General features: G+C 44.4%; 1 protein-coding gene across 1 annotated transcript; it reads left to right on the forward strand.

The window, feature by feature from the left end:
• The first annotated feature begins 606 nt into the window (after positions 1-606).
• On the forward strand, positions 607-5550 carry DNAAF2 (dynein axonemal assembly factor 2). Its single transcript, XM_075280705.1, has 3 exons — positions 607-2094; positions 3548-3688; positions 5105-5550. Exons 1-3 carry the CDS (start codon positions 607-609, stop codon positions 5522-5524), a joined length of 2049 nt encoding a protein of 682 aa, XP_075136806.1. The 3' UTR covers positions 5525-5550.
• Positions 5551-25980: the final 20430 nt, after the last annotated feature.

Below are 25980 nucleotides of genomic sequence, written 5' to 3' on the forward strand. Positions count from 1 at the left end.
CACTATGTGTGTCAAAGCCACTATGAGGCATATGCGGCCACTGTGCCATCATTGCCAACCACATGTAACTGCCGCACCGTGAGAATGTCTCCTGGTCAGCTCTAAGTCTCCATGTCAGTGAGCAGCTAATGTCTCAAGGCACGGCACACAATGAAGTGCTGAAATAGTTCTGCTCACAAGATCCTTTCTACTGCAGATGATATTTGTTGCTGCTTCTTCTTTCTAATCTCCAGCCAATCTGTGAGGGTAAGACCTGACAGTAGAACAGCTGGAGCTGCCGGTAAATCTAGCAGGAGTTGTGTTTCAGCTGTTGTAGATACTATTACACATACTGGGGCTAATCCTCTCACACACAGCCATTTCCCGTCATGCCTATGGACACACTCCCTGTATATGGAACACGCTTGTATCTGTAGCCACGCTTCCTGTGTAAATAACCGCGGTTTCTGCTCACCATGGAAACCAGAGCAACGCTTTCATCCTATTGGCTAGTGGGATGGGTTTCATACCACGTGCCGGCATCTTGACCAATCACGGTCTGGGCGCACATGTGTTCTGATCTCATTACTAGGCGCCCGTAGCCTAGGTGATCAGTGTTGGAGTAGAATGGCGAGCAAGCTAGACGACGTTCTCGTGACTCCGGAGGAGCTGGAGAGGTTCAGGACCGCCTTCCACGACGCCCGGTTCCGGGAGCTCTTCGCTCAGTATGCGGCGGAGATCAGCAACCCTGAGAACCGGCTCCGCTATGAGCAGGAGATCTGTGAGATGGAGCGACAGAGAGGCATGGATGTACAATTCATCCACCCGACGCCCGATCATGTGCTGCAGACCACAGTGAACGGACAACAGACGTGTTACCTGAACATCTGCAGTAACCCTGTGGTCAGTAAGCCGAGCTGTGTGCCCGGTACAGACCAGACGGGCCGGCAGGGAATGCACTGGAGTCTCCCTTGTACCTTCACTCCACCTAGAGAGGAGCTCAGCTCAGATGGCAACAAGGAGTTGATTTATGACGTGGTCTTCCACCCAGACACCTTAAATCTGGCCTCCAAGAATGAGAGGTTCTTCTCCATGGTGGATCTCACTGCCTTGGACACCGTGTCCCAGCATTTCAAGGTTGTTCTTGATACAAGGAATCTGAAGACTCTGAATGAGAAGTATAAGGGGGTTCCACATGCAGCTGTAATCCGTACCCCTCGCCCTGGAGCCACCCCCAATCCACAGGACCCCAACCTTCCACTCCGGTTCCCCTATCCTTATGGCGAGCCAGGAAGGATGAGCAGGAATATGGATCAGCAGCGACCCTATAACGCCTCTGGTGAGTGTGGATCTCAAAGCCAGGAGCCCACAATTCCTCACTACACCATCAAACACCGCTCCTATGTGGACATCCAGGACTTCCGAAACACCAGGGACTCTGCCCCCAGTCCAGTGCCAAAGGAGCTGGTGATTATTGTAGACTTGCCCTTGTTGAGCTGTGCTTCTCAATTCATCTTTAGCATTAAAGGAAAGGAATTCAGCCTAGAATCTCATAAACCGGCCTATAGACTGCAGATAAATCTACCATACCCTGTGGATGGCGAGCAGGGGAATGCCCGGTTTGATACGACTAAGAGGCAGCTGGAGGTTGTGGTGCCAGTGGTGCGGCAAGATAGCAGCAAACTGATACAGGATCATACACTTGAAGACACCAGTGAAGAGGAGGAGATCTCCCCCATAGAAAGCCCAACCACTGAAGAGGCAACAACAGATGATGAGTCCCCAGACTCGTCCCTGGATCCCGCTGAATGTCCCATATTTACCTGTTCCCAGGACGCTACTACTGTGACACTCATCATACATGTGAAAGATGTAGATAAGCACAGTGTAAGATATGAGGTCCGAAACTACCAATGTGAAATTCACTTCTGTGTGAAGATGACAAACAACCCCTATATATTGTTTGTGGAGTTCCTGCCGCAGTATAACCTGAATGTTCGCTATATTGTTGTGAAAATCTCTGAGGACAACCTGGTTATTGAGCTCACCAAAGCCTCCGGATGCTTCGGACCATGGAAAAACCTCTTTTTCGGTGTAAATAGCAATTCTCTGCGGGTAAGTTGTAGTTTCTAAATGGACATTGTATGACATTGTATATAAGATGTATCTGGATCTCCAGGTATGGATGTAAATTGGTGACTGATACATTTCTACAATGGATTTCAATTGACTTGCTATCCAGAGGGAAGGAAATATCAGTAAAGTGTGTGCACGCTCAGATGGACACATCTGCCTTCCAAATCATTCAGACTGTGTGGGAATTGTGGTATTTGTAGTTCTCTAACATAGATTAGTGACTGTGAGAATTCACCATATGGGGTTACATAAGGGCACTGACTATTTACTAACATGTGATGATGCTGTCAGTGCTGCCCTCTGTTGTTGTGTTGAATATTGCATGCTGTAGTCCATACTATAACCATCTCTTATTTACCATGTTTTGTATAGATGAAGCTAATCTCCCATTAAAGCAATGGTCCTTACATATTTTATCCAGTAGGGTGCAGAACTACAACTCCCAACAACATGCCCTAACAGTCTGTATCCATCAGGGTATACGGGGGAGGGGGCTATAGTTTCACAACTTCAGGGGAGCCACAGATTGGAGACCTCTGAATGGGCATGTTACTATTCTTGTTTGATTCATGTAAAATACCCTTTTATCAGCTATTTGTACAATGACTTGGGGGGCATTAACTCAGTATGGCTAGTTAAAATTGGAATAATCTGCTTTATGCTGCTTTTGGTAGTTTAACTTTTTTTTTTTTTCAAGTGAGACGCATGCATTTACTCTTACACCACTAAAATTGAAAACTGGTCCACAAACCACATCAAAACTCCATGCAGTTTATTCCAATGTATTTTTAGCTGCAGTATTTCATTGCATCCTTAGGGTGCGAGTCAAAGGGCTTTTGAAGTTTGGGAGACCATCTATGTACACTGTATCTATTGCTGGATACCATATACATGGAGGTCACTCCATTATTGCAAAGTTCAATTGAGCATGCTATGTTTCTTCTCTGTTCGACTTTGTATTAACCAGTCACGTTCACCGTTGCTTAGCATGGTACATGGGGTCACCAATTAGTGCTTAGATTTTAAATTTAGCTGCTTGGTCTAACTGCTGGTAGCCAACGCCTCTAACGAATATTCATGAGCAGCCATTTTGTTGCGGATACACTTGAAATTCAGTAAGTCTACAATGATAGTTATTGGTTATAACAAATTATTACCTCCCTCTCCATATCTACTCTGCTTTTATATGACTAAGGAATGTTTCAGTTGCAAAAATAATTCTTATTTTGGCCAATATTTGCACAAAACTATGGCCAGCGGGTCAGGGGTTATTGATTTTGTCTTAATGGGAAGGGAGTGCTAACTAGGTTCAACTAAGATTGTTTGCTCTCTGAGCTAGTATCTTGCTTTACAAATGGAGAATGGACGACATGCATGGTTTTATACAAGATGTTACCTGACACTTGTGTTTTTTGTTTTCTTTGTTCTATAGGAAAGAAGATTTATTAATGAAGAGAATGTTGCAGAGTTCCTAGAAAATGGTCTACCTCCTGTTCCATGGTCAACTTTAGAAGATCAGCCACAGATAAACCTCATTCATATGAATGACGAAAGGACCCTCATCCACCTGAATGTAAGTTCTGACCTAAGCTGTGGGCAATGTATAGAATAAGTGAATAATGGTCATGTTCTAACACGATACCAGTTCCCGCAGTGTTTAGAGTGGACCACCTGGACATATAAAGTCAATGGGCTGTCCAAAAGAACTTAAAGAGAAAATGGGGTTTAGGTGCAGTTTGTTATTTACAGAGCTTCTGCATTGTACTAAAAAGCTTTCCTTAGGATAGGTCATTAGTATGAGAATGGTTGATGTGCTGGGTGTCAGATCCCCACTGATGACCTGTTCAGAGCGAGGTGTACAGAGCTGAAAGCAGATGGCGTCATGCACCGTGTAATTGCTGTGTTATTGTAGCTAAGCTCCCATTCCTCTTTCTCTTCTGTTTTTTCCTTAGCTGCCATGGACTCCTAGTATATCTTCTCTTCTCAGCTTATCTGTGTCTACGTCTGTAACATATTACTCTGTATTATCCTGTATCTGTATTACTATGCTGCTGTAACACGCTGAAATTTCCCCAAGGTGGGACTATTAAAGGATTATCTTATCTTATTCAGTTAGGCGTCACAGGTCCTGTTCCCAACACTACAGCAAGCAGCTGATTGTGGCGGCGTGTACGGTAAGCTTTGCTCATGCCGGAGCGTACACGCCGGCACTCCCCATTCACTTCAATGGGACTGCACGGAGTGAAAGAAGCAGCCCATTCATTTCTATGGGGAGCGCTCGTATCCCCGCTCCCATAGAAATGAATGGAGCTGCTTTAGACGCCGCTTATTCTGAACGTGTTTTACGTTCAGAATAAGCTAGCGTTTACTCAGTGTGAATTCACCCTTACTACTCAGCTAAGCCCTCGTTCACGTCAGTCTTTGGATTCCGTCCGGGGGAGTCCACTTGGCCCCCCCAAGAACGGAATACAGACGCAATTGCAAGCGCTGTGCTGTAAAAGCACACGGACCCCATAGACTATAATGGGGTCCATGTGCTTACCGCGCTCTGCCCTCACAAATCATGCGGACAGGAAAGTTCTGCAAGTTCCCTGCGGAGATCTCGCGGCAAGCACACGGACCCCATTATAGTCTATGGGGTCTGTGTACTTTTACTGCAACAGTGCTTGAACTTGCGTTTGGTATTCTGTTTGGAGGTGGGGGTCCTCCTGTGGACTCCCCTGTACGGAATCCAAACGCAGATGTGAACGCGGAGTAAACAGTAAGTGAGGAGTCCATCAGAGGGCAGGCTGCCTGCTGTTTCCAATGATCTTGTCTGCTTATAACAAAAAAAAATCCTAGAGTAGCAATCTGCTATCCGCCTTCCCTCAGCAAGCCTGATCTAAGAACTTGTCCATTTTGATTGACCTTTTAACCTTCCTAAACGATGTGTAACAGGATTAGCATTTTTCTCACTGAATAATTCATGACTTTTTTGTTTCAAATGCAGAAACCTGAACTGGAAGGGAAATATTATCTGCATGGAAGGGAAGTTTCAGATGAGAATGAGGTGTCAGAACAGTCGAACTGTCATTCAGATCTGTCTGATACTAGTGAAACGGAGGACATGGTGGCACCTTGTTGCACCTCTTTCACGGCACAGACCTCTGCCCAGCTGCTAGGCACAGATGCGTCTACTGAGGAGGATGAGGGTCTCTTCTTCAAAGAGATTACACCAGCCAGAGAACTTGATGAAGATGATCTGCTAGATGCTGCGGAGTGCACACACAGCTCTCCACCCAGCTCTTCCAGCACAAAGCCGGTCTTAAAGGAAGTGAACTCGTCTGATGGTTCTGTCCATGTTATCTCTGAACACAGAACACAGTGTGCCATTAAGTTTGAGAATCCTGTGCTGTTTGACTTGGATTAATTGTTGTTGTTGTAGTGTGTTGTTTTTTTTTTTTTTGTTTTTTGTTTTTTTTTTGGGGGGGGGGGTTGTTTCTGTTTGTTTTTTTTTGTGCAAACTTTGTGTGTGTTTTGTGTAGCATTATACAATTTCATGACTACTCACAGATTTTGGGAGTTTTTTTGTGTGTGTTGAATTTGTATCCTATGTAGAGATGAGCGAACGGCGTTGGTATTCGAACGAATATCAGGCTGCTCGAGATATTCGATTCCAATCAAATACCACGCGGCAAACGCACTAAAAATTTGTATCCCCTCCCACCTTCCCTGGCGCTTTTTTTGCACCAATAACTGTGCAGGGGAGGTGGGACAGGAACTACGACAACATAGGCATCGGGGGGAAAAAAATCGGAAACCGTAATTGGCTGGCTAAATCAGGTGACCTCCAATTTATACGAATGGTGGATTTCGGTTCATATGAGACTGTGAACTATGTGACTGTGAGACAGGGACAGATGTACTGGCAGGGTTAGCTAGGGATTAGTTTTATTTAGGTAGGAATGTTACTCACTCAGCTCTTTGGGGCTCTATTTCGTGGCAGCCCATTATATGCTAGTCGGGATCCCAGTCAGCTTGCATTATGCGGGAGCTGACTTTTTGTCATAGGAATGCATTGACCAGCGTTGATTGGCCGAATGCCATACAGTGTACAGCATTCGGCCAATCAACGCTGGTTAATGCATTCCTATGGGAAAAAGTCAGCTCCCGCATTATTAGTGGCATAATACAGGGACTTGGGCATTTAGATGCCCCCAGGCATGCTTCCCCTGCTGTCCCAGTTGCATTCCAGGGTGTTGTCCTCATTTGCTGAGGTGTCATAGTGGACTTGGTGACCTTCCTGAGTCGAAGAGTGGTTTCCCCTGAAACAAAGCATTTTTCCCCATAGACTATAATGGGGTTTAATATTCGTTCGAATAGTCGAATATTGAGGGGCTATTTGAATATTTCACTGTTCGCTCCTCTCTAATCCTATGTTTTAATTTAACCTTTTTGCTCCGTGCAGTGGAGACAGCCAGTACTGCACCTACATTGCTGTTAGGATATTTTTACCCTATTAGAAGATACTATTAACATACTAAGAATTATTGGGAAAGGACCAACCAATTGATAGTATGAAGTGACATTGATGCTCAAGTCTACCCAGTGGCACCACTGTCATGACTTTGACCATTAAGGCCAGCACTCCTCCTTGGTAAGGGCAACAGACCCTTTATTTTTATTTATGTTTTGTGTCCTCCAGGGGATGGGGAGGGGGGTCCTCATTGATTCTATTTTCCCATGTGCAAGTCTACACTCACATGAATGTGTGATGGAGGTGTTTATGAAGACTGGTATTTTCCTGCGGAGCAGGAATGACTTGTAAGTCTCCGTACTGCCTATGTAGGCAAACACTCTCCCTGATGTGTACGATTATCCCCTGAGCCTGGTCTATAGTCTCTCACTCTGACAAATCAGTATCCCTACGCTATGCTGAGGATGGCCCAATAGGCCGAAACAGCGCTGTCCATAGCTGGGAATCTGTTCCTTTTGGGATAGAAATACTAATTTGGCAATTAAATCCACATTTTAACTGAGTCATGCGTGATGTTAAGGATGCTGCCCTCTAGAGGGCGGCGTACAGAGTGCACTCTGTTCTCCTAATTACATCCTGGAGAATAGATTTGCATATTTTTTTACCTGGTATTTTCAGTGTCAGTCTTCATAACCCCTATGTTGATTGAAGATGATTTATACACGTGTCAGAGCGCTGCGCTTCAAAACAGATCCCATTGATTTCAATGGGTGCCGGCTTAAGTGCGGAACACATTGAAATCAATGTGTTACAGAGCCTCCCATTGATTTCAACGTGTAGCACGTGTAAGCCGGCATCCATTGAAATCAATGGCATCTGTTTTGAAGCCCCGCGTTCTGACACGTGTATATGTGTCTAAATGAGTGGCGCGTTACTCTGTGAGAGCTGAGCCAAAGTTTGCAGAGATTTCCTGATGGGAGCGGCCCTGACTGAAAACACTCCTTGTATGACTGTATATAGAGGAGAGAGCTGTCTGTCCAGCTCCTCCTCCTTCATAACACATTGCCTGCAGCTTGCATTACATTTTTATATGACAGGTTCCCTTTAAAGAGGATCAGGTAAAGCTTTGTATTTCCCATTAATTAATTCTGAAGCATCTTTTCTAAGAAGTGAACAGGTGCATCTCTATTCTTGTGCTACTCTTCCTGGAACTGTGTATGCCCTCGTTCACATCTGCTTTTGTATTCCGTCCAGGGAGAGTCCACATGAAGACCCCCCCAGATGGTGAACTACGTTCCTGTCTGCACGATGCCTGTGGAGATCTAGCGGTAAGCACATGGACCTTGCACATGTGCTTTTACTGCACCAGCGCTTGCATTTGGTATTCCATTCGGGGTGGGGGGTCCCCATGCGGACTTCCCCGGATAGAATTCAAACGCTGATTTGAACAGGGCATAAGTACATATTGACAAAGGGAGTCCTAAGGTGTATCCTGAAACTCTCTATACAGTGCTGACCGCATTTGTATGTAGAGTACGTTTGACCCAAGCTAGCAATTTATTAAATGCAATGGAGAGTTCTAAGGGCCCATTCCCACGAAGTAACGCTGCGCTCATTCTGACACGTAAACACGTGCCAGAGTGGGTGCTTCAAAACAGAATCACATTGACTTCAATGGGTTCCGTTTAACAAGCGTAACACATTTAAATCAATGGGTTGAAAAGCCTCCCATTGATTTAAATGTGTAGTGCGTGTAAGACGGAACCCATTGAAGTCAATGGGATTCTGTTTTGAAGCGCTCACTGCGACACGTGTTTACGTGTCAGAATGAGCGCAGTGTTCCTTCGTGGGAATGGGCCCTAAGGGGGAGAAAAAGCCTGTTATTTGAAAGAGAATGCAAGTATTTACTGAAATGAACATGACAGAAGACATGATAGGGAACGCACAGGTTTATTTTATTGCAGGTTAACCACTGTGCTGTACAGCATGATGGGATTTATCCAAATAACATCCTCATGCAACACAACCATGTCAATTGATGCACTGCAGGGGTTGAAATTTGTGGGAGATCTGTAAGGCTGGTGCTGCAAAAACCTGATTTCACATTGTTTTTGCCACTTTGAGTTTTTGAGAAGCGCTCTGCTGAATGCAGAAATGCAGCAGGCTGTCTCTCCTAGGTGTCCTCCTAATAAAGTGTCTTCCATAATTAGAAAAACAGTGGCACACCTGTGTAGTGCTATTTTCTAAGAAAGCTGTCACATTAATACTTGGCATTGATGACCATTTCCTCTGAATAGAAATCTGTATTTTCTGCTTCTAGAAGATGGTTTTCCCTTTAATATTAATATAAAACATCTTGTTTTGTGTGCTGAAAACTTTATTTTTCTTTTTTTTTTTTTTTTTTTTTTTTGTCTGTGGGCTGTTGTATTTTTTTTTTTTTTTCTTTTTGGTCCACACCCCTTCTTTCTATTTCATTGCCAAAACTGGGAACAGATCCTGGCATAAAAATAAGAAAGCGTTTCCGTTGCTGGAAACTGGCAAAGCTCAAACATTCAGCGATTCTAGGGCCAGAACTATCTGTAAACAAATCATTATAAGAATTTAATTTTTTTCTTGCTGTGAATAAAGCAATTCCAGTTGTTAGCAACTATGCACAGGCACTTATTCCAGCACAATTAAAATTTTCTCTCTAGCCCCACCGGTCACACGAGCAATAAGCAGTTAGTTTTAGTGTCTGGATTCAGAGCTCCAATCAGAGGAGGACCGTGTTAGCTCAGACTCATACCCCTTGCCTGAGCCTGCCCTCCTGACGGTAGGGAGCCTGAATAGCTTGTCAGACACCCAAACTACCAGCATTGACTTCTCAGGAGTGGTGGGGGCTAGAGAAAAGAAAAAAATCACTGGTGGAATCGGTGGAGAAGCAGCAATTGATATGAAGAGCTGGACTTGTTAGAGGTGGGGAAAGGTCCTTTTTAAAAAAAAAAAAAAAAAAAAAAAAGTTTGTAAATCAGATATTTACACAGGAGAGAAACATATGTGCATAGTGACAAATCTTGATACAGTGTATTCCTAAGAATTTATTTTGCAATTGTATTTCACAGCTATCATGATGGCATAGGTTGGAGTTTTAAAAGGGACCAGTCTCCAGAATTTTCACCTCTCGTCTATCTTCTGTTATGTAATGTTCTGTAATAACTGCCTATACTTTATCTATAAATATCACTTCAGATCTTTGCATTAGCTAAGAAGAGTCACACTGGCCTGTTTTCATCCTGAAAGGCTAGAGGGGGTTAAATTCAAATGACAATATGTTTTGCTCTGTAGCATCTGGAACCATAGTCTTTAACCCCTTAATCCAAAATCACATACACATAGACAGTGGCGTAACTAGGAATGGCGGGGCCCCGTGGCGAACTTTTGACATGGCTCCCCCTCCTGACCGACACCGAAGACCTTGACTGACCGACACCCCGCCCCCCGCCGAATTCCTGCGCGCTCTATTATGTCCCTCAGTGGCCCCTGCCCACAGTATTACACCCCATTGTGGCCCCTGCACACAGGATTATGCCCCATAATGAACACCCATGAACAATTATTATACTTTGGGGTATTTTCAGACCCCAGAGTATAATAATCGGAGACCGAGGGGAGACACATACATGAAAAAAAGTTACTTACCTCTCTCCGGCTCCGCTGCAGTCTTTGGTGGTGTTGGCCATCTTTAATAACGCACGGATGTCACATGACATTTCATGCCCTCCCTTCATCTGCCCCCAGTTTCATGCACCCCTCATCTCTACCCCCATTTTCATGTCCTCCCCTCCAACTCTGCCCCTAGGTTACTGTTGCTCCTCAATTGCTCCACACCACACATACATACACACTCACACACATACACGCTCTCCATTCTGCATCTCACATCCCCCTCCCCTTCAGTACAATACAATACACAGAGCGCCCCCTGACTACTATTAGACAGTCATTAGTTACAGCAATTGCAGGCTAGTCTGAATACAAACAGTGTAGCGTACTGATCCATCTACTGACACTGACCTCCCCCTCCTACTAATACACAGATATCAGGGCACTGTCCTCTCCCCTCCTCCAGACCACACATACATACACACACAGACACACACTCTCTCCATTCTGCATCTCACATTACCCCTCCCCTTCTGTACCCAGCATCACATTTCTCCTTCTCTTCATCTCTTGCAGGACTGCACGGGCTATAAAGACACGCCCACCTAGTCATGTGACGGCTGATGTCACAGAAGGTCCTTCAGCTACAGGTCCTACAAGCTTTCCCCCAAACTTATCGCAGTTACAACAGTTTGTCTGTGATAAGAGCGGGGGTAGCAAGGGTAGCTGTCGCCGGGCCCCCTAATGTCCCGGGCCCTGTGGCAGCTGCTTTTGCTGCTATGGTGGTAGTTACGCCACTGCATACAGATTAGAGGAGGTGAGCCTTCTACAAACATGTAGGATGCCAAATGGTATAATATAGTCAGCACTGATGACACATTATAAGCCGCTGTCGCATTTAACCACAGCATCTAAAGTGTGCAGGCGCTGCCATTTTTAAATGATAGCCGCCCTCCAGGTGATCAGTTGCCATGACAGCCGGGAACCAATTAAAGGCTTCCCAGATTATCATTACCATAGCATATTAACATGCTGCCATAGGCAGTGTGTTATAGAAGTTAATGGAGTTTTACTATACACTGCAATGGGAGTGCAGTGTATTGTATGAGCGGTCACCCTCCCTAGGGGTCTGAAAATAAAAAGAAAAAGGTTTTAAAAGTATTTAAAAAAAAAATCACCCCCATATTCCCTATATAAATAAACACTTTAGGTATTTAAGTGTTAAAAAATACCTGAACTATTAAAATCTAAAAATACTTCTCATATGGTGAATGCCATAACCAAGACAAATTTAAAATAGACAAATGGCCTCTTTTTTTTTGACTCCTAAACGCAATTGCATAAATGTGATCAATCAGACCTTCCTCAAAATGGTTTCAATAAAAACCACATCTTGTCCTGCATAATATGAAGTCTTACCCAGCACTTTATATGGAAATATGAAAAAATTGTCAGGACATGGCGACAATTTTTTTTTTTTTATTTTGCAAGTTTTTGGGTTTTTTTAAATGTAGCAATTTAATTGACTTTATTTAATTATACCGTATTTTTCGGACTATAAGACGCACCTAGGTTTTAGAGGAGGAAAATAGGGAAAAAAAATTTTGAAGCAAAAACTGGTAAAATATTTAATATATGGGAGTTGTAGTTTTGCAACAGCTGCAAGGCCACATTGACAGGTGACCCTGCAGCTGTATGGGGATGCATAGAGCGTTTTTTTTGCGGGGCCAGCTGTAATTTTTAGTTATACCATTTTGGGGGATATCTATTGCTTAGATCACCTTGTATTGAAAAAAAAACAGGAGGTGATTTAGAACTTTTATTTATTTCATATTTTTAAAGCTTTTTTTTTTTTTACTATTTTATTCCCCCCCGGGGGCTTGAAACTGCGGTCACTTGATCGCAAGTCCCATAGACGGCAATACAACTGTATTGTCGTCTATGGGACATTCTGTATATTAGTATTACGGCTGGTCATAGAGACCAGCCGCAATACTAATATAGCAGTGACAGACCGGGGAGCCTCATTAGGCTCCCGGCTGTCACCCGAACAGGTCGGCTCCTGCAATATCGCTGCGCAGGAGCCGGCCTGCAACTTTACAGGTACGGGGCCAGTGGGGACCGGCCCCGGGGGAGAAGAGGCCGCTAATACAGACTGCAGACCCGGCATCCGCTGTACTAGAGAGGCGGATGCCGGGGAGGGATAGTCGCCGGGGCCTGAGACATCGCTACGATCCTCTGCCCTGCATGAAGCCAGCGGCGGGGGCACGGAGGAGCCCCTGCCGCTGCTGGCTTCATGCAGGGCATAGAAGCGCAGCGATGTCTCAGGCCCCGGCACCTGTAATGGCGTCTATCACTTGCCGGCTTCCGTCTCTCTATTACAGCGGATGCCAGGCGCCACCTTCAGACTATAAGACACACCCTTCTTTTCCCCAAAAAAAGTGCGTCTTATAGTCCGAAAAATACGGTAATTTTATTTATATTTTAAATTATCAAAACATTAAATATTACCGTATGTATAACTGTCACCATGATTGTAATGAGCCACAGAATACAGGTAACCACAGTGAATGTCGTAAAATTAAACCCATTAGAAATTGGCGCAAATGCATTTTTATTTCCCATTCCATTTTGGGGGTTTCGTTACCCTCTCCTCGGCCTGTGTACGAGGTCCCGGTCCTTTTTCTTTTGTTCATCTTTGGTTTTCTGCCTAGGGCAGAAATGAGAGAAGAAAGTTCAGTTTGCGGGCTGCCTATCTGGTCAGTTAGCCGCAGTGCGGCCTGGTCCAGTTAGGCTCCGCCCACTTACAGTTAGACCGCGTTTGTGCGGCCTTCTTTTGGCCGCGCCATGGCCTGGGTTGGGCTGCACTTGCGGCCTTGTTTGGACCGCGCTTGCGGCCTTGTTTAGCCGCGCTCGCGGTCTGGCCGCTTTGTGGCTTGTTCCGGCCGCGCTTGCAGCCTAGTCTGGCTTACTTGCCACTTTCCTTAGTGGCAGTACCTTGCGGCCTACTTCCAGTCGCTTGCTCCACTTCCAGCCTACTGCTAGGCCGTCTGTCTGGTGAGGGGCGGGCCTTGGGCAGTGTTGGTTAGCTCCTCGCACCTTGCGGCCAGCTCCTTGCTTGTGGGGCAAGATCTTTATGTTCTATCCCTGCTTTTCTTGCAGGGTCTCAAGGTTCTGAGCCCCTTTTTATTCTCATTATGTTTTGGAGTGCAGGGCTCTGTGGCAGCGGTGGCCACGCCCCTTCCGGCCCCGTCCCTAGTGGAGATCCTCCTCTGGAGGCTCTGGGCCTTACTAGTTACTAGTGGGGCTTGCTGGCACTAGCATCTATTTGTGTAGCGGTTGCTTCATAGCTTTGGAGCTTCTTGTGCTAGTCAGCTCAATTATTCAAGCGCTGGGTGGCCTCTTCCATGAGTATGCAGGTCTTGCTATTATTTCCTATGGTCATACACTAACGTGTTTGTTCCTTCCGTAGAGTCAGTGGCTTGTAGCCCAGTATGTCTTCTACTACCCCTCCTCCGGAAGACCATAGAAGATGGAAATCTCCTCTAAGAGGAGGCATCAGGCCTGCGCTGAACGTGAAATTCCCCTGCCTGATGGTAGGTTTTTTTCTCACCAAAAAGAAAAAAAAAAAAAAGGGAAAATAAATATTTTTCTTTCCCCTTTGGCCCAGGCTATGTATGGGCCCGCAGCCGTTCTTGCAGAGGCCCTGCTCCCGAGAACATTTCTACTCAAGATGTTATTGTCTGCGTAAGAGACTTCATGTTGAGATAACTTCTTTTTCATGACCGTCCAGCCGTTGGACGGCCCTTTTTTCTCTTTTCTAAGGACATCAGAGATTCCATTTCCCACATCGCCAAGAAACAGCGCACTGATAGGTGCTCTTTGTCCTTGCCATCGCTGGTGCAATTAACCATGGACGACCAAACTGTTTCTTCAGACGAGGATGTCAATTCCAGCAGATCCATACTCCCCATGGATAAGATGGGGAAACTGCTGATGTCCATCCGGTCAGGCGACCAGGATGTTGATGGGGAAGCCTCTTCGTCCACCTCTGGGAGGCAGAGGGCCTTCCATGTGGACGCAGCCCTAGCCAGGTTGATGGAAACTGAATGGAAACATCCGTAAAGAGCTCATCTAGCCTCCAGCGTATTTAGAACCGTATCCGATTTCATCTCAGCTGGATCGATGGGGCCCTCCACCTAAGGTGAATATGGACGTGGCGAAGCTCTTCTGCCGTACAGTGGTACCTCTGGAGGACGGCTCTAATTTGCAAGACCTGCTGGACTGACCTGTGGACGAGACCATCAGGAAATGTAATTCGGCCTGCTCTGCGCAAACTTCGGTGGCCATATCCTCCACCGTTGTGGCTGACAGTCTTCGTTCCCGACTTCAACAACTGGAACTAGATATCGATTCCGGGGTCCCTAGGGATGATATTCTCTCTCATCAATGTCCTCCCTGTTCACTACTGCTGATTATCTGGGTGTGGCTTCCCGTGAACAGTTAAAGATAGCTTCTAAGGACATGGCACTATCCACTGCCGCCCGGAGACCCCTCTGGCTTAGGCCATGGAGAGTGGACACATCCTCGAATTTCACCTTGTGTACCCTTCCATTTGATCCTGCAGGCTTTGGGCACGCCCTGGACAATTTGATAGAAGGTTTGGCAGACACCAAAGACAAATTGTTACCCCAAGCTGCAAGAGGAGGCAAGAGCCCTCTGGTAGAGGTCGTGGCTCTTCCCGTCCCAGACCACAGCCAGGTAGGCACTCAAGAATCCGCCAAGAGACTCTGGACATGGTCGTGGTAGAGACGACCCCAAGAAAAAGCCTAACTTTTGACGGGTGCTTGCTCCCTGTGGCTGACATCCCTGTGGGAGGCGGACTCTCCCACTTTCTTCCTGCGTGGCAAAATTCCATTCAGGACCCCTGGGTACTTCAAGTCATCAAGAGAGGTTACACCATCAAATTATCTCTGCCACCTCTAGACCACTTCGTGTCAACTCTCCCTGTCGCTGAACAGTCCATCTTGGAGAACTCCATCGGGAGTATATTCAGAAGGGCGCCTTGGAACAGGTCCCTCCTTTGGGCAAGGCAAGGTGAGGGTCACACTAGACCAAAGGATCTCTACTTGCATGTACCCATTGTTCAACCACACAGTAAGTTCCTCAGGATTGCCATCCAGATCCCCGGTCACAGGGAGCATTACCAGTTTGCCACTCTTCCCTTCGGCATTTCATCCGCTCCTCACACCTTCACCAAGGTGAGGGCTCTAGTGGACGACTGGCTTATAAAAGCTCGGTCACTCCCAGTCCTCAAACGTCATCTTCTGTTAGCCACCTCCTTCCTGCAGAGGTTAGGTTGGCTAATCAATTGGGAGAAGTCAGAGGTGATTCCATCCACCCGGAGGAAATTTCTGGGATTCCTTCTGGACTGGGAGATCCTGCAAATCTCACTTTCCAGCCTAAGGAAGTTGAGAATACAGGTGGCTGCCCGTTTTCTCTACAAGACTCGGCGGATATCTATCAGAACCGCCATGAGGTGCCTTGGCCTGATGTCTTCCTCCGCCAAGGTGGTCCCTTCAGACGGAAGTGTTGAGCACCTGGAAAAGGTCTCCACAGGGGTTGCACAAGAAGATCTGCCTTTCTCCCAGTACCCGTCTTTCCCTCAGATGGTTGATACACCTGAAAGACAGAAGGTCCTTGGTACATCCAGAGTGGACCCTGTTAACAACTGATGCATCTCAAGCAGGATGGGGAGCCCATTTAGACAAGAGGACTCTTCAGGGGTATTGGAGCAGCTCGGAGGAGGGATCCTCCAATCAGAGGGAACTCAAAGCTATATACTTAGCACTGATGCACTTTGCCCCATTCCTCAAGGGGAAGGCTGTCAAAGTGCGAACAGACTACATGACGTCAGTGTTGTACCTAAACAAACAGGGAGGTACCAGGTCCAGACTTCTCCTGAAAGTGACAAATCTGATATTTGCCTGTGCCGAGACGAACCTGACCCAGTTGACCGCTGTTCACATCAAGGGCTCTCTGAACATAGTAGCGGATCAGTTGAGTTGAGGTATTACCGTATCAGGAGAATGGTCCCTCAATCCAGAGGTGTTCCAACGTATTGTCTAGATGTGGGGGCTTCCAGAAGTCGACCTCATGGCAACCCAACTCAACGCCAAAGTAGAAACGTTCTGCTTTCTGTATCAGGAGGACAATCCTTTGGCAGTGGATGCCCTGTCCATCCCATGGAGGTTCAGGCTGGTCTACATATTCCCTCCAGTTCCCATCATACCCAGGGTATTGATGAAAATAAGACAGAACCAAGTCCAGGCGATTGCCATCATTCCGTTCTGGCCGAAAAGGACTTGATTTGTCCAGCTCATACAGATGAGTCAAGGCATTTACTGGAGGCTTCCCCCTCTCCCAGACCTGGTCACTAAAGGTGGACCGAGATGCCAGGATCTGGTGAGATTCAACCTGACAGCCTGGAGGTTGACCAGTCCCTATTACTGAATAGTGGACTGTCAGAGGCTGTCCTGAGAACGCTTGCCCATGCAAGAGCGGATTCCACCAACAAGAATTATCGCAGGATCTGGAGGATCTTCGAAGCTTCAGTGCTCTGAATGCAGGATTGTTTCTACTAACCCCTCGGTGGGGTCTGTTTTGGACTTTCTACAGGACGGCCTAGACAGAAGACTAGCCCCCTCTACCTTAAAGGTACACATGGCAGCCCTGTCCGCCTATCTGGGGAGGCGTTTAACTCAACACCCTTTAGTTGGTAATTTTCTAAAAGGTGCAACAAGGATCAGACCTGCTGACTCTGCTCCGGTTCAGCAGTGGCACCTGGGGAAGGTCCTTTTGGGTCTTTGCAACTCCCCATTTAAGCCGCTAGATCAGGTAGATCTGAAATTCCTGGCCTACAAGACGACCTTCTTGCTTGCAATTACTTCAGCCCAGAGAGTGGAAGAGCTTCAGGCGCTCTCTTCCGAGGAACCCTATACCTCTTTCTTTGAGGACAGGGTACAATTATGTTTTTGCCAGAATTCAGACCTGAAGGCTTCTAAACCTTCGATTTCGTAATGGGTCAGAGAGGCCATCAAGTTGGCTTTCTCCTCCAGGTTATCTAAGAGCTCACTCCACGAGGGCTGTCGCAACTACATGGGAGGAGAGGAAGGCAGTACCTCTGGAACAGATTTGCTCGGCAGCTGCATGGACATCTTGGCCTTTGGCCGTTCTGTCTTGAGCTCTGTACGTTCAGTTGAGGAAACCCTCCCTAAGGGGATTACTTGACATCTCCCCACATTGTGCTGCTGTATGACGTCAGGGAATGGTGGTTTATGTAGATAAACTGTTTTCCCTTAGTCATAACAGCAGCACAAGGCTTTCCTACCTATTATTCATCTTATACTCTTGTATTAACACATGGGGGGAGGTCTCTGTGCCCTCTTATAGGGCCTAGTCATATTTAAATTAATTGCTGATTAAAATATTCCATCTGTCCTACCAGCACGCAGGCGCAGAAATACCAAACATTGTGCTGCTGTTATGACTAAGGGAAAACAGTTTATCTACATAAACCACCATTCTACCTCAGTCTGAATTTTTTTTTTTTTAGCATACATCATGTTGAATGAGGCCATTACGAAGTACAATTTGTTCCACAAATGATAAACCATCATGTAACTCTGTGAACTGAAAAGTCAAAAAAATTAAGGCTCTAGGAGTGTGGGGAGAAAAAGACTGATATTCAAAAATGAAAACTGGCTTGGTACTTAAGGGGTTAAAACTGCACCAGGCTGGTGTATATATCAGCACAGCTCCCATTCCTAACTATGTCTTTATCTGGCCGTATCTAAGCTTCTGTGGCATATACAAGCATTGTACAGGTGTGCTTCTAAAGCAGAGATTTTTTTTACTTTAAAAGAATGTGAAAAGCAAAAAGAGGGGAAGTTTAAAACATAGGCTCACCTCAAAATCAAATCTTCAGGGTGCACGGCTGAATGATCCCGGACTCCAGGGAAAGACGAAAGGTCAAGTAGTAGAAAAAGTATTCCAGTCCGCACTCCTGAGATTTACTTAAAAATTAACCTTTAATTATCCATATAAAAATGGGTAAATCCAATATAAAAATTTGAACGTGACAGTGATAAACACAAAAAGTGCATTTAAAAACCCATAAACCGCCTGACGCGTTTCTGGGTATGCTTTACCCCTTAGTCATAGCCTGATACTGCACTAGTATCCTAGGTTTTAAATACCGTACACACTTGCAAAAAACACCTGAACTGAATACCTTCGTTATTGCCTCCCATCTTGATATCACATAGAACAACATACAAATTGGACTGATAGTCTGTCAATAACTAATTATATTCAACATCTTAACAATTAAACTTTGAACAGTACATTGTTATAACACATACCTTTATAATATTACACAGAACCGGAACTCCGTAGACTCACAAATGTGCCGTCCTCCTATGACCTTATACTGGAGTTGTAACCAAACCTCCTTTTTCTGAATGGATAAGTCACGTGACCTAAAACTCACCAATGAGCAGCAACCGCCGCTCATAGGCTGTCTAAATCATGTGATCAGAATTAACCAATAGAAAATTCCTGCCTGTATATAGGTTTACTAAACGATCCTACCGTACCCGATAAATCCCAACCAGAAAGACTACAGCATATTGATGTAATAGACTGTTAATATAGCAAATAGTGGAAAGATTTAATAAATGTACATAAGATCCGACCTCAAATTGAGCCCACAGGGATTCCGACTATTGAATTTGAAGATATAAAACGCTTCTCTTTCCAGGAGGAGTTTTCTACTGTTACCCCCCCTTACTGGTTCTTTAATCCCCTCTAGTGCAAAAAAACGCAACGACTCAAGCTGTCCCTTGTGTACAGACGCAAAGTGTTGCGCTGCTCCCGATATATTTTCTGTGCCTGATTTCATACAATCCCTTAAATGTTCCGATATGCGAGTTCTTAATTTACGTGTGGTACATCCAATATAATCTTTATCGCATATAATACATCTAATGCAATAAACTACATTGGAACTCTGACAGTCAAGATGTGTCCTTAACTTGACTGTAAAATTGGATGCAAGGCTATTGAATACATTAGAGAATGTAGCGTATTTGCAGACAGAACATTTCGGAAAACCGCAGCCCCAAAATCCTGCATGATGTGAATGAACCTCTATTACAGCAGGTAGGTAGCTGGGGGACAAATCATCACCTAGAGTTCTGCATCTTTTGGCTACACAACGTATTCCTTCATCTAATATTTTGTTAGTGATCGGATCAGTTTGTAAGATAGGTAAATTCTTTTTTATTATGTTAACAATTTTATTGTATTCCAAACTATATGGGGTGGAAAATACAATTTTTTTGTCCTCCAATTTGTCCTGTGTATTTTCTTTGTTGTCATCTAATAATCTAATTCTTTCCTTTAAATCTACTTTTTTTACTGCTTCATTTAATATTCTATCTGAATAACTTCTATCTTTGAATCTGTTAATTGTTTCCAAGCTAAGTTCACGTTCAAATTTTTATATTGGATTTACCCATTTTTATATGGATAATTAAAGGTTAATTTTTAAGTAAATCTCAGGAGTGCGGACTGGAATACTTTTTCTACTACTTAACTTTAAAAGAATACCAAAAAGATGGTTCTAGGTGCTGTAGTGCCCCAACATATTGGCACCATCTCCAAATCTTTCAGTGTGACTGTTCTCAGCTAATATATATATAAATCCCCCAGGGGACGAGCTGAATACAGGATGGATGTGTTTAGTAATAATGCAGCAGAGCTCAGTCCCTGAAGAAAACTCCCCCTACGCTCCGAGAACCTCATTAGAATAAAGAATAAACATGCCTTTTCTCCCTTTCCATGGAGCTCTGAAACTTAAGAAAGGTATAGTTTTTATTCTGTTATCAGCACCTAAAGCACTATGGGAGCAGTTTAAAGTAACTGGGGGAAGTGATAGATTCCCTTTTATTTCAAGTCCCCGGACAAATCCCTTTAACCATAGTGACCAAATGCCACTAACCTGTTTGACCAAACTGCAGCGCTTATTTTCTATCACTTTGCACAAGACTATATTTATATGAAACCTGTAGCAATACCCCTCGCATCGCTATATTATAACCCAATTGAAGTGTAAAACTGGTTCCAATTGGGTTATAGCACCTGAACATCAAACTGTAGGGTATAGTCCTGTACTCAATAGACTGCAAGCCAAGGCTGTATATGAATGCCAAGATTTCCTCTGTATGCCGAGGACACTCATGGCAGCTGTGTTGCAGTACATATCTCCCATACACCACAAAATAAACACCATCATATGGTCTTCAGAAGATAATGCAATAGACTTCTGTATTTCAGGGAATTTTCAGGAACTTTTATCATAACGTGCATAGTTTTTCCCAGCAAAATTATCTCAGTACGGAAGGATGTGACCATCAATCATACCAGGGTCAGAGGTCAGTTTATTTTTATTTTTTTTATACACTGTGAGGGTTCATTGAAACCAAGGTTTTTGCTATATTTTACATAAGCCAGGCTCTAGCTGGAGCATAGAACAACTTACATTGGAATACAAAATGTGCCTATAGAAGTCATCAGTAGATTTTTCAATTGGGCGTGAAAACCACTGCAACGGGGCAGCTCTGTAACACTATCCCTAATAACGAACTTACTCTTGGGGAAGCTTTTGCACCCCTACACTGACATGAGGCAATGATAGAACACCAAGCTAGTTAAAGAAAATATTCAGTAAAATGAAATCCTCCTGACAGTGTGTCATATTTATTTAAAAAACAAACATATGAGGAAGTGATATTCGAGAACCTGTAACTTACAGCTCAGGGCTACACGGAGACGTTTAATAGCACTATTAATACATTTTAGCTATTTAGTTACAAATAAATGTATTGGCTATGTGCAGTCCTGTGTACTGCAGCTGTCATTAAATAGTTAAATTCACACGGTATGACTACAAAATGTCACAATGTAGCTCTGGCCTAAATACTACGAGAGCTGCAAATATCCCTAAAGGGAAGGGTGGAGTAGTTTTCATTAGATGGTCAACCCATCAGAAGAGAAAAGCTAATGGAGGGTTTACTGGAATGAACAAACATCTGGTGTGTTCAGTACGTACACCTACACATATTAGGAATTGCCTTTTCAGCAATTTCCCAACACATCCATTATCAGTATTCTCCCTTTATAAGAGGGGAGGTGGCAATTCATATTCCTTCTGGTCTCCGTATCAGCGTGTTAGCAAGCATGTGCTGTTTCATGGCCATCTGACACAGTACACATACAGGCTAGTGAACTGCACTGGACAATAGACTGCACTGTTGGAGAATTTAATGGCGCTTGTAACCAGAACTCAGCATATCAATCCAGCCACGTGTATAGGTTATGGTTACCTGAAAGTGTCGCACCTCATCAATTGTGGCCTATGTTTGCAAGACATAAGCCTATTTTTTCTGTCAGTATCATTCTGTCTCATTGCATCAAAAGTTAGTTTGCATATTGACAAAAACAGCAATATCTCCGCAACAGATGCACCAATTCACAATTTGATTTTGGTGACCCTAACCCATCTATCAGCAGGTTTGGGTTGTTATACTGGGTTTTGGTGACAGGAGTTCTACTACACTTTAATCTAATCATCTAGCCATATCATTGAAAACATCAGTGGGGACCGACTGGCGGGATCCACACCAAACTTGACAAGCCTTATGTGTCATCCAGCTCTCCCTTGGCGTCCCATAGAGTTATATGGCCTTTTGGCTAAGATCAAGTGTAGTATCTGTTCTTATCAGAACCAGTTAGTATGTGCTCCTATCCAGGGGTGAACCTAGAGCCTTTTTGCTGCCTGAGGCGGACGACCTTCATACACAAATTCACTATTGGATTGTTCCTACAGGATTCTGATAATCTGTGGTATATTAAGAAAGCATTATTCCTTCAGTTCTCTAATATATAAATAGTTGTCAGAAGTCTATGTGTGACCCAGTATGTTGATGACTATGCACTACCGTGTAAATATTTGTCAGTTTAAAGTTCATGAAGTCCAATGAACCATCCAAAAGAGCCGTCTATTCTGCAATCTTAGCTTGGCCTCTAACAATATTTATAAAATGTGCAATAAAACAAATATTCTGTTGTACTGACCTTGTATGGCACTCTCAGGCCACCAGATCTCATGTTCCTGTAGGACACATTGCGCTGCATTGCATTGTAACATAAGTGGTGTTTCTCCAGGCTCCACTCTGATGTATGGCTTAATTCACAGCTGTGCAAGGGTTTCCATTCGGGGAGAGGGGGGGGGGGGTCTGCTTGGGGACCCCCAACCAGAAACCTAATCCGCATAAAAAAAGTGGTTATCTTAGAAATCTGTGGACCCTATAGGCTATAGTGGAGTCCGTGTAGTTTCTGTATGAAAAGTGAGGAGAGGGGGTACGGAACCCCCGAACGCAGATGTGAACCAAGCCTAAGAATAAAATGACTGACACCCCTCACAATGCAATGCACAAAGGGTAAGTTCACACAGTGTAAAATGAAGAGGAATTCCCTAGTATTTTCCACGGCTAACTGCAATGGGATGCTGATGTACTGCATCGCTGCTGATCAAGTCCAGATAAATGGGCCTTAAAGGGGTATTCCCAATTTCGCCTGTTCAACCACTTACATGCTGTGTGCTCTGTTCACTTCCTGGTTTTCTCGGTACATTGGTAGGCGGGGTTTCACTTGCTCTGCTATCTGTCTTCATAGCAGTATGTTTGCAGTCAGTAATGAGGGATTGGTTGTAAATGAATTGCCACAGTATGAAGCTGATGTAGCACAGCTGGATTTGAGTCAGTTTGCATTACATACAGAGGTTACGGACTCCCTATCCCTTATCAGCCAAATTCAATTAAACTGACTGATAAGTGGAAGAGCAGGAAATAGACAGCTCAGAAATACCGGAGCACTCCCCTCTCCTATCTGAGAGCAGGAGCTCCATTACTTGTCTGTGGCAGAGACACAAACAGCTCAGAGCTGCTGCCGAGCACTCAGCCCCTCCGTCCCTCCCGAGAGCAGACGCTCCATTACTTGTCCGTGGCAGAGACATACACAGCTCAGAGCTGCACCCTCTTCCCTCCTGCTCTGCCCACATTCATGAAAAGAGGCAAGGGGGGTCCAGAACCAATAATGTGATGCATCTTTAGCACAATTTTGGGCCATGTGCTAAAGATGTACCACACTATACCAGTTTCCAACGCGGGTGTAAACCAGTTGGGCTCCCAGCTTACCAACAAGGCACTCATTGTAAACCATCTCAAGGGTATAGGTCAGAATAATATACTGAGTAAATTAAGAAACTATCCAGTTTAATCTTACATAGTGTAGTCATACTGTATGGCTGAGATGATCTCAAGGAACAGAGAGAGTATCCGTTCTCCCTGAGCCCCATCTTCTCAAACACACTGTAGTGGCCCCAATCATCTTGCTGCTGCCTAAAGGCCTGATGCTGTGTGGACACAAATCCTCATCTCACAAAGCAAAAATGGGCCCATTTCAAGGCAAGAGTTAGACAGTAATTTACTACTGGAAAATTTGTATCGTTGACATTTCAGGAATTTGCAAAACAGTGTCCAGGAATATTTGCATGTACCTGTATAATGGGCCCCCAGAATGAATTTTACTGGTAGGCCCAAGGCACCCTAGTCCAACCATGGTTATGCAGACAGGGGCCTAGAAAACAGACAACAGATACAGAAAATATGTTGGAAACTTGTTTCAATATGCAAAGACTAGCATGTATTTACTAAAACTAGAAAATCCACACAAAAAAATAAATAAATAGGGAAAATACAGATCAGGGGCTTACTACAACCCAACACATTTTACCCAGCTTCTTCAAGAGACTCTTGAGAAACACTGGGTGAAACTTATTTTTGAGTGTGGTAGGTAATGCCCTAGCCTGTGTTTACCTGTTAAATGTTAACTTTCTTTGTGTGGCCATTTGCTGCCTTGTACTTGGGACTTGCACCTTACACTTTATGTATTAATAAGGCCCTCATATACTTTTGTATTTGATATTTACAGCTGGACTGATATGGATTCCACAAGTGGTTATCTATCCATGGAAATAAACGTAAAATACATATAAATCTTATTTTGATGTATTAAAGATTATATCCGTTTTGTACTTTTTCTTCGCTGTATTGCTCTTGTAGGTAACATTAGGAACAACAGCAGCAGCTTAAAGGGAGTCTGTCACTACAACTCTTTACATCAACCCAGCTCTACACAGATAGGATTACCTGAATTAGTATTCCCTCCTTGACAACTGATGCCTCTATTAACAAGATATGGTCATTTTATCGAGCAGAAAATGAGTCTTAAGAGTGTAGAGCAAGTTATGTGATAGTCAGATGTGCTCTCACTTTGCATTGTTGTGATAGTATGCAGATCACTTGTTTGTTCCATTAGCTACTACTGGTGCTGGAAACTGTCCTAGGGAGAACACTGGATATACAATCAATGGGTGGATGAGGCTTAAGCAATAACTGAGCACTAAAAGTTCAAAGTGCATTTGTCAACTTCAATCCAATCATTTCTTTATTGGAAGTTAGCGGTTCTGGTCGGCTAATACTTTGCCTCCTCTACACTACACATTTCAGAATAGTGTGAGCTGTGTTTTCTGGTATAAGGAGTAACTTTTTCTGACTGTTCAGTCTCCCATCAATCACACGACATAGATAAAGGTCATGTATGTGCGTTGGTGCTATATCCAGTTCAGTTTTCCTTGATTGGAGTGGAGTTTTGTCCCACAACCAGAAGTAGGATCATTTACAGAGAACTGTCAGGGTGTTGGTATGGTTGTTGACCTGTCTGACATGTTCTGCCACAGACTGAAACCAACACTTAACTGTGAAGGTATACTCCTCAACTGAACAGGAAACTGCGTATTGTATTTCAGAAGGCACATCCTGGTTAGATACAGACAACAGATACTGGAACCATCAATACAATGTAGAACTTTAAAGGGACAGAGCAGCATTTAGAGGAAAGGAAGGAAGGTTCTCAGTGAGGCCAAGACCCCACTTTTCCTGTTTCTCAGTAGTCTCCCTTTCGTTGAATACAATTGTGCACATTAAGAGAGATCACATGGGATGACGTAGCAAGATCCAAAGTAAGCAGTCATGTGCACTCATGCATGTGACACTCACAACCCCTCCTCTCCCTCACAATAACTCTAGGTTATCCTGGTTGAACCTGCCTGCTTCATAATCTGTGCTAACAACATCTCTCGCAAGAACAATTTTGCTGCCAATCAGCCACAAGCATCGGAGTCTCTGCTGGAAATTGGTTTCAATCAAGAGAAATGATCTCCTTCCATCACCCCCTCACACATCATGTGGAGCCGCAGAACATAGCTCATTGCCTTGTGACTCTCCCCTGGCTGCTATAGTAACACTCTTGCCCTTGCCAACTTGTATGACCAATGCACCCAGTGCCAGGTAACAACCGCAAGCAAAGAAATAACATATATTGCAAGGTCTAAATTAAACATCCACAAGCACTGTAGTGAATATATAACATTCTGAGACTCTCATTCAGCTGCCAAACAACCCCATTTAGATGAATTTAATGGATCTGCCATTTGTGAATCCACTTCAAGCTGAACAGACAATTTAACATGGACACTCAAGGACTTCCAGTGGATTGAGCAGCAGGAATAAGTAAATTCTTTT

Source organism: Leptodactylus fuscus, chromosome 7 (assembly GCF_031893055.1).
Source record: "Leptodactylus fuscus isolate aLepFus1 chromosome 7, aLepFus1.hap2, whole genome shotgun sequence".
In the NCBI taxonomy this organism is placed as follows: Eukaryota; Metazoa; Chordata; class Amphibia; order Anura; family Leptodactylidae; genus Leptodactylus; species Leptodactylus fuscus.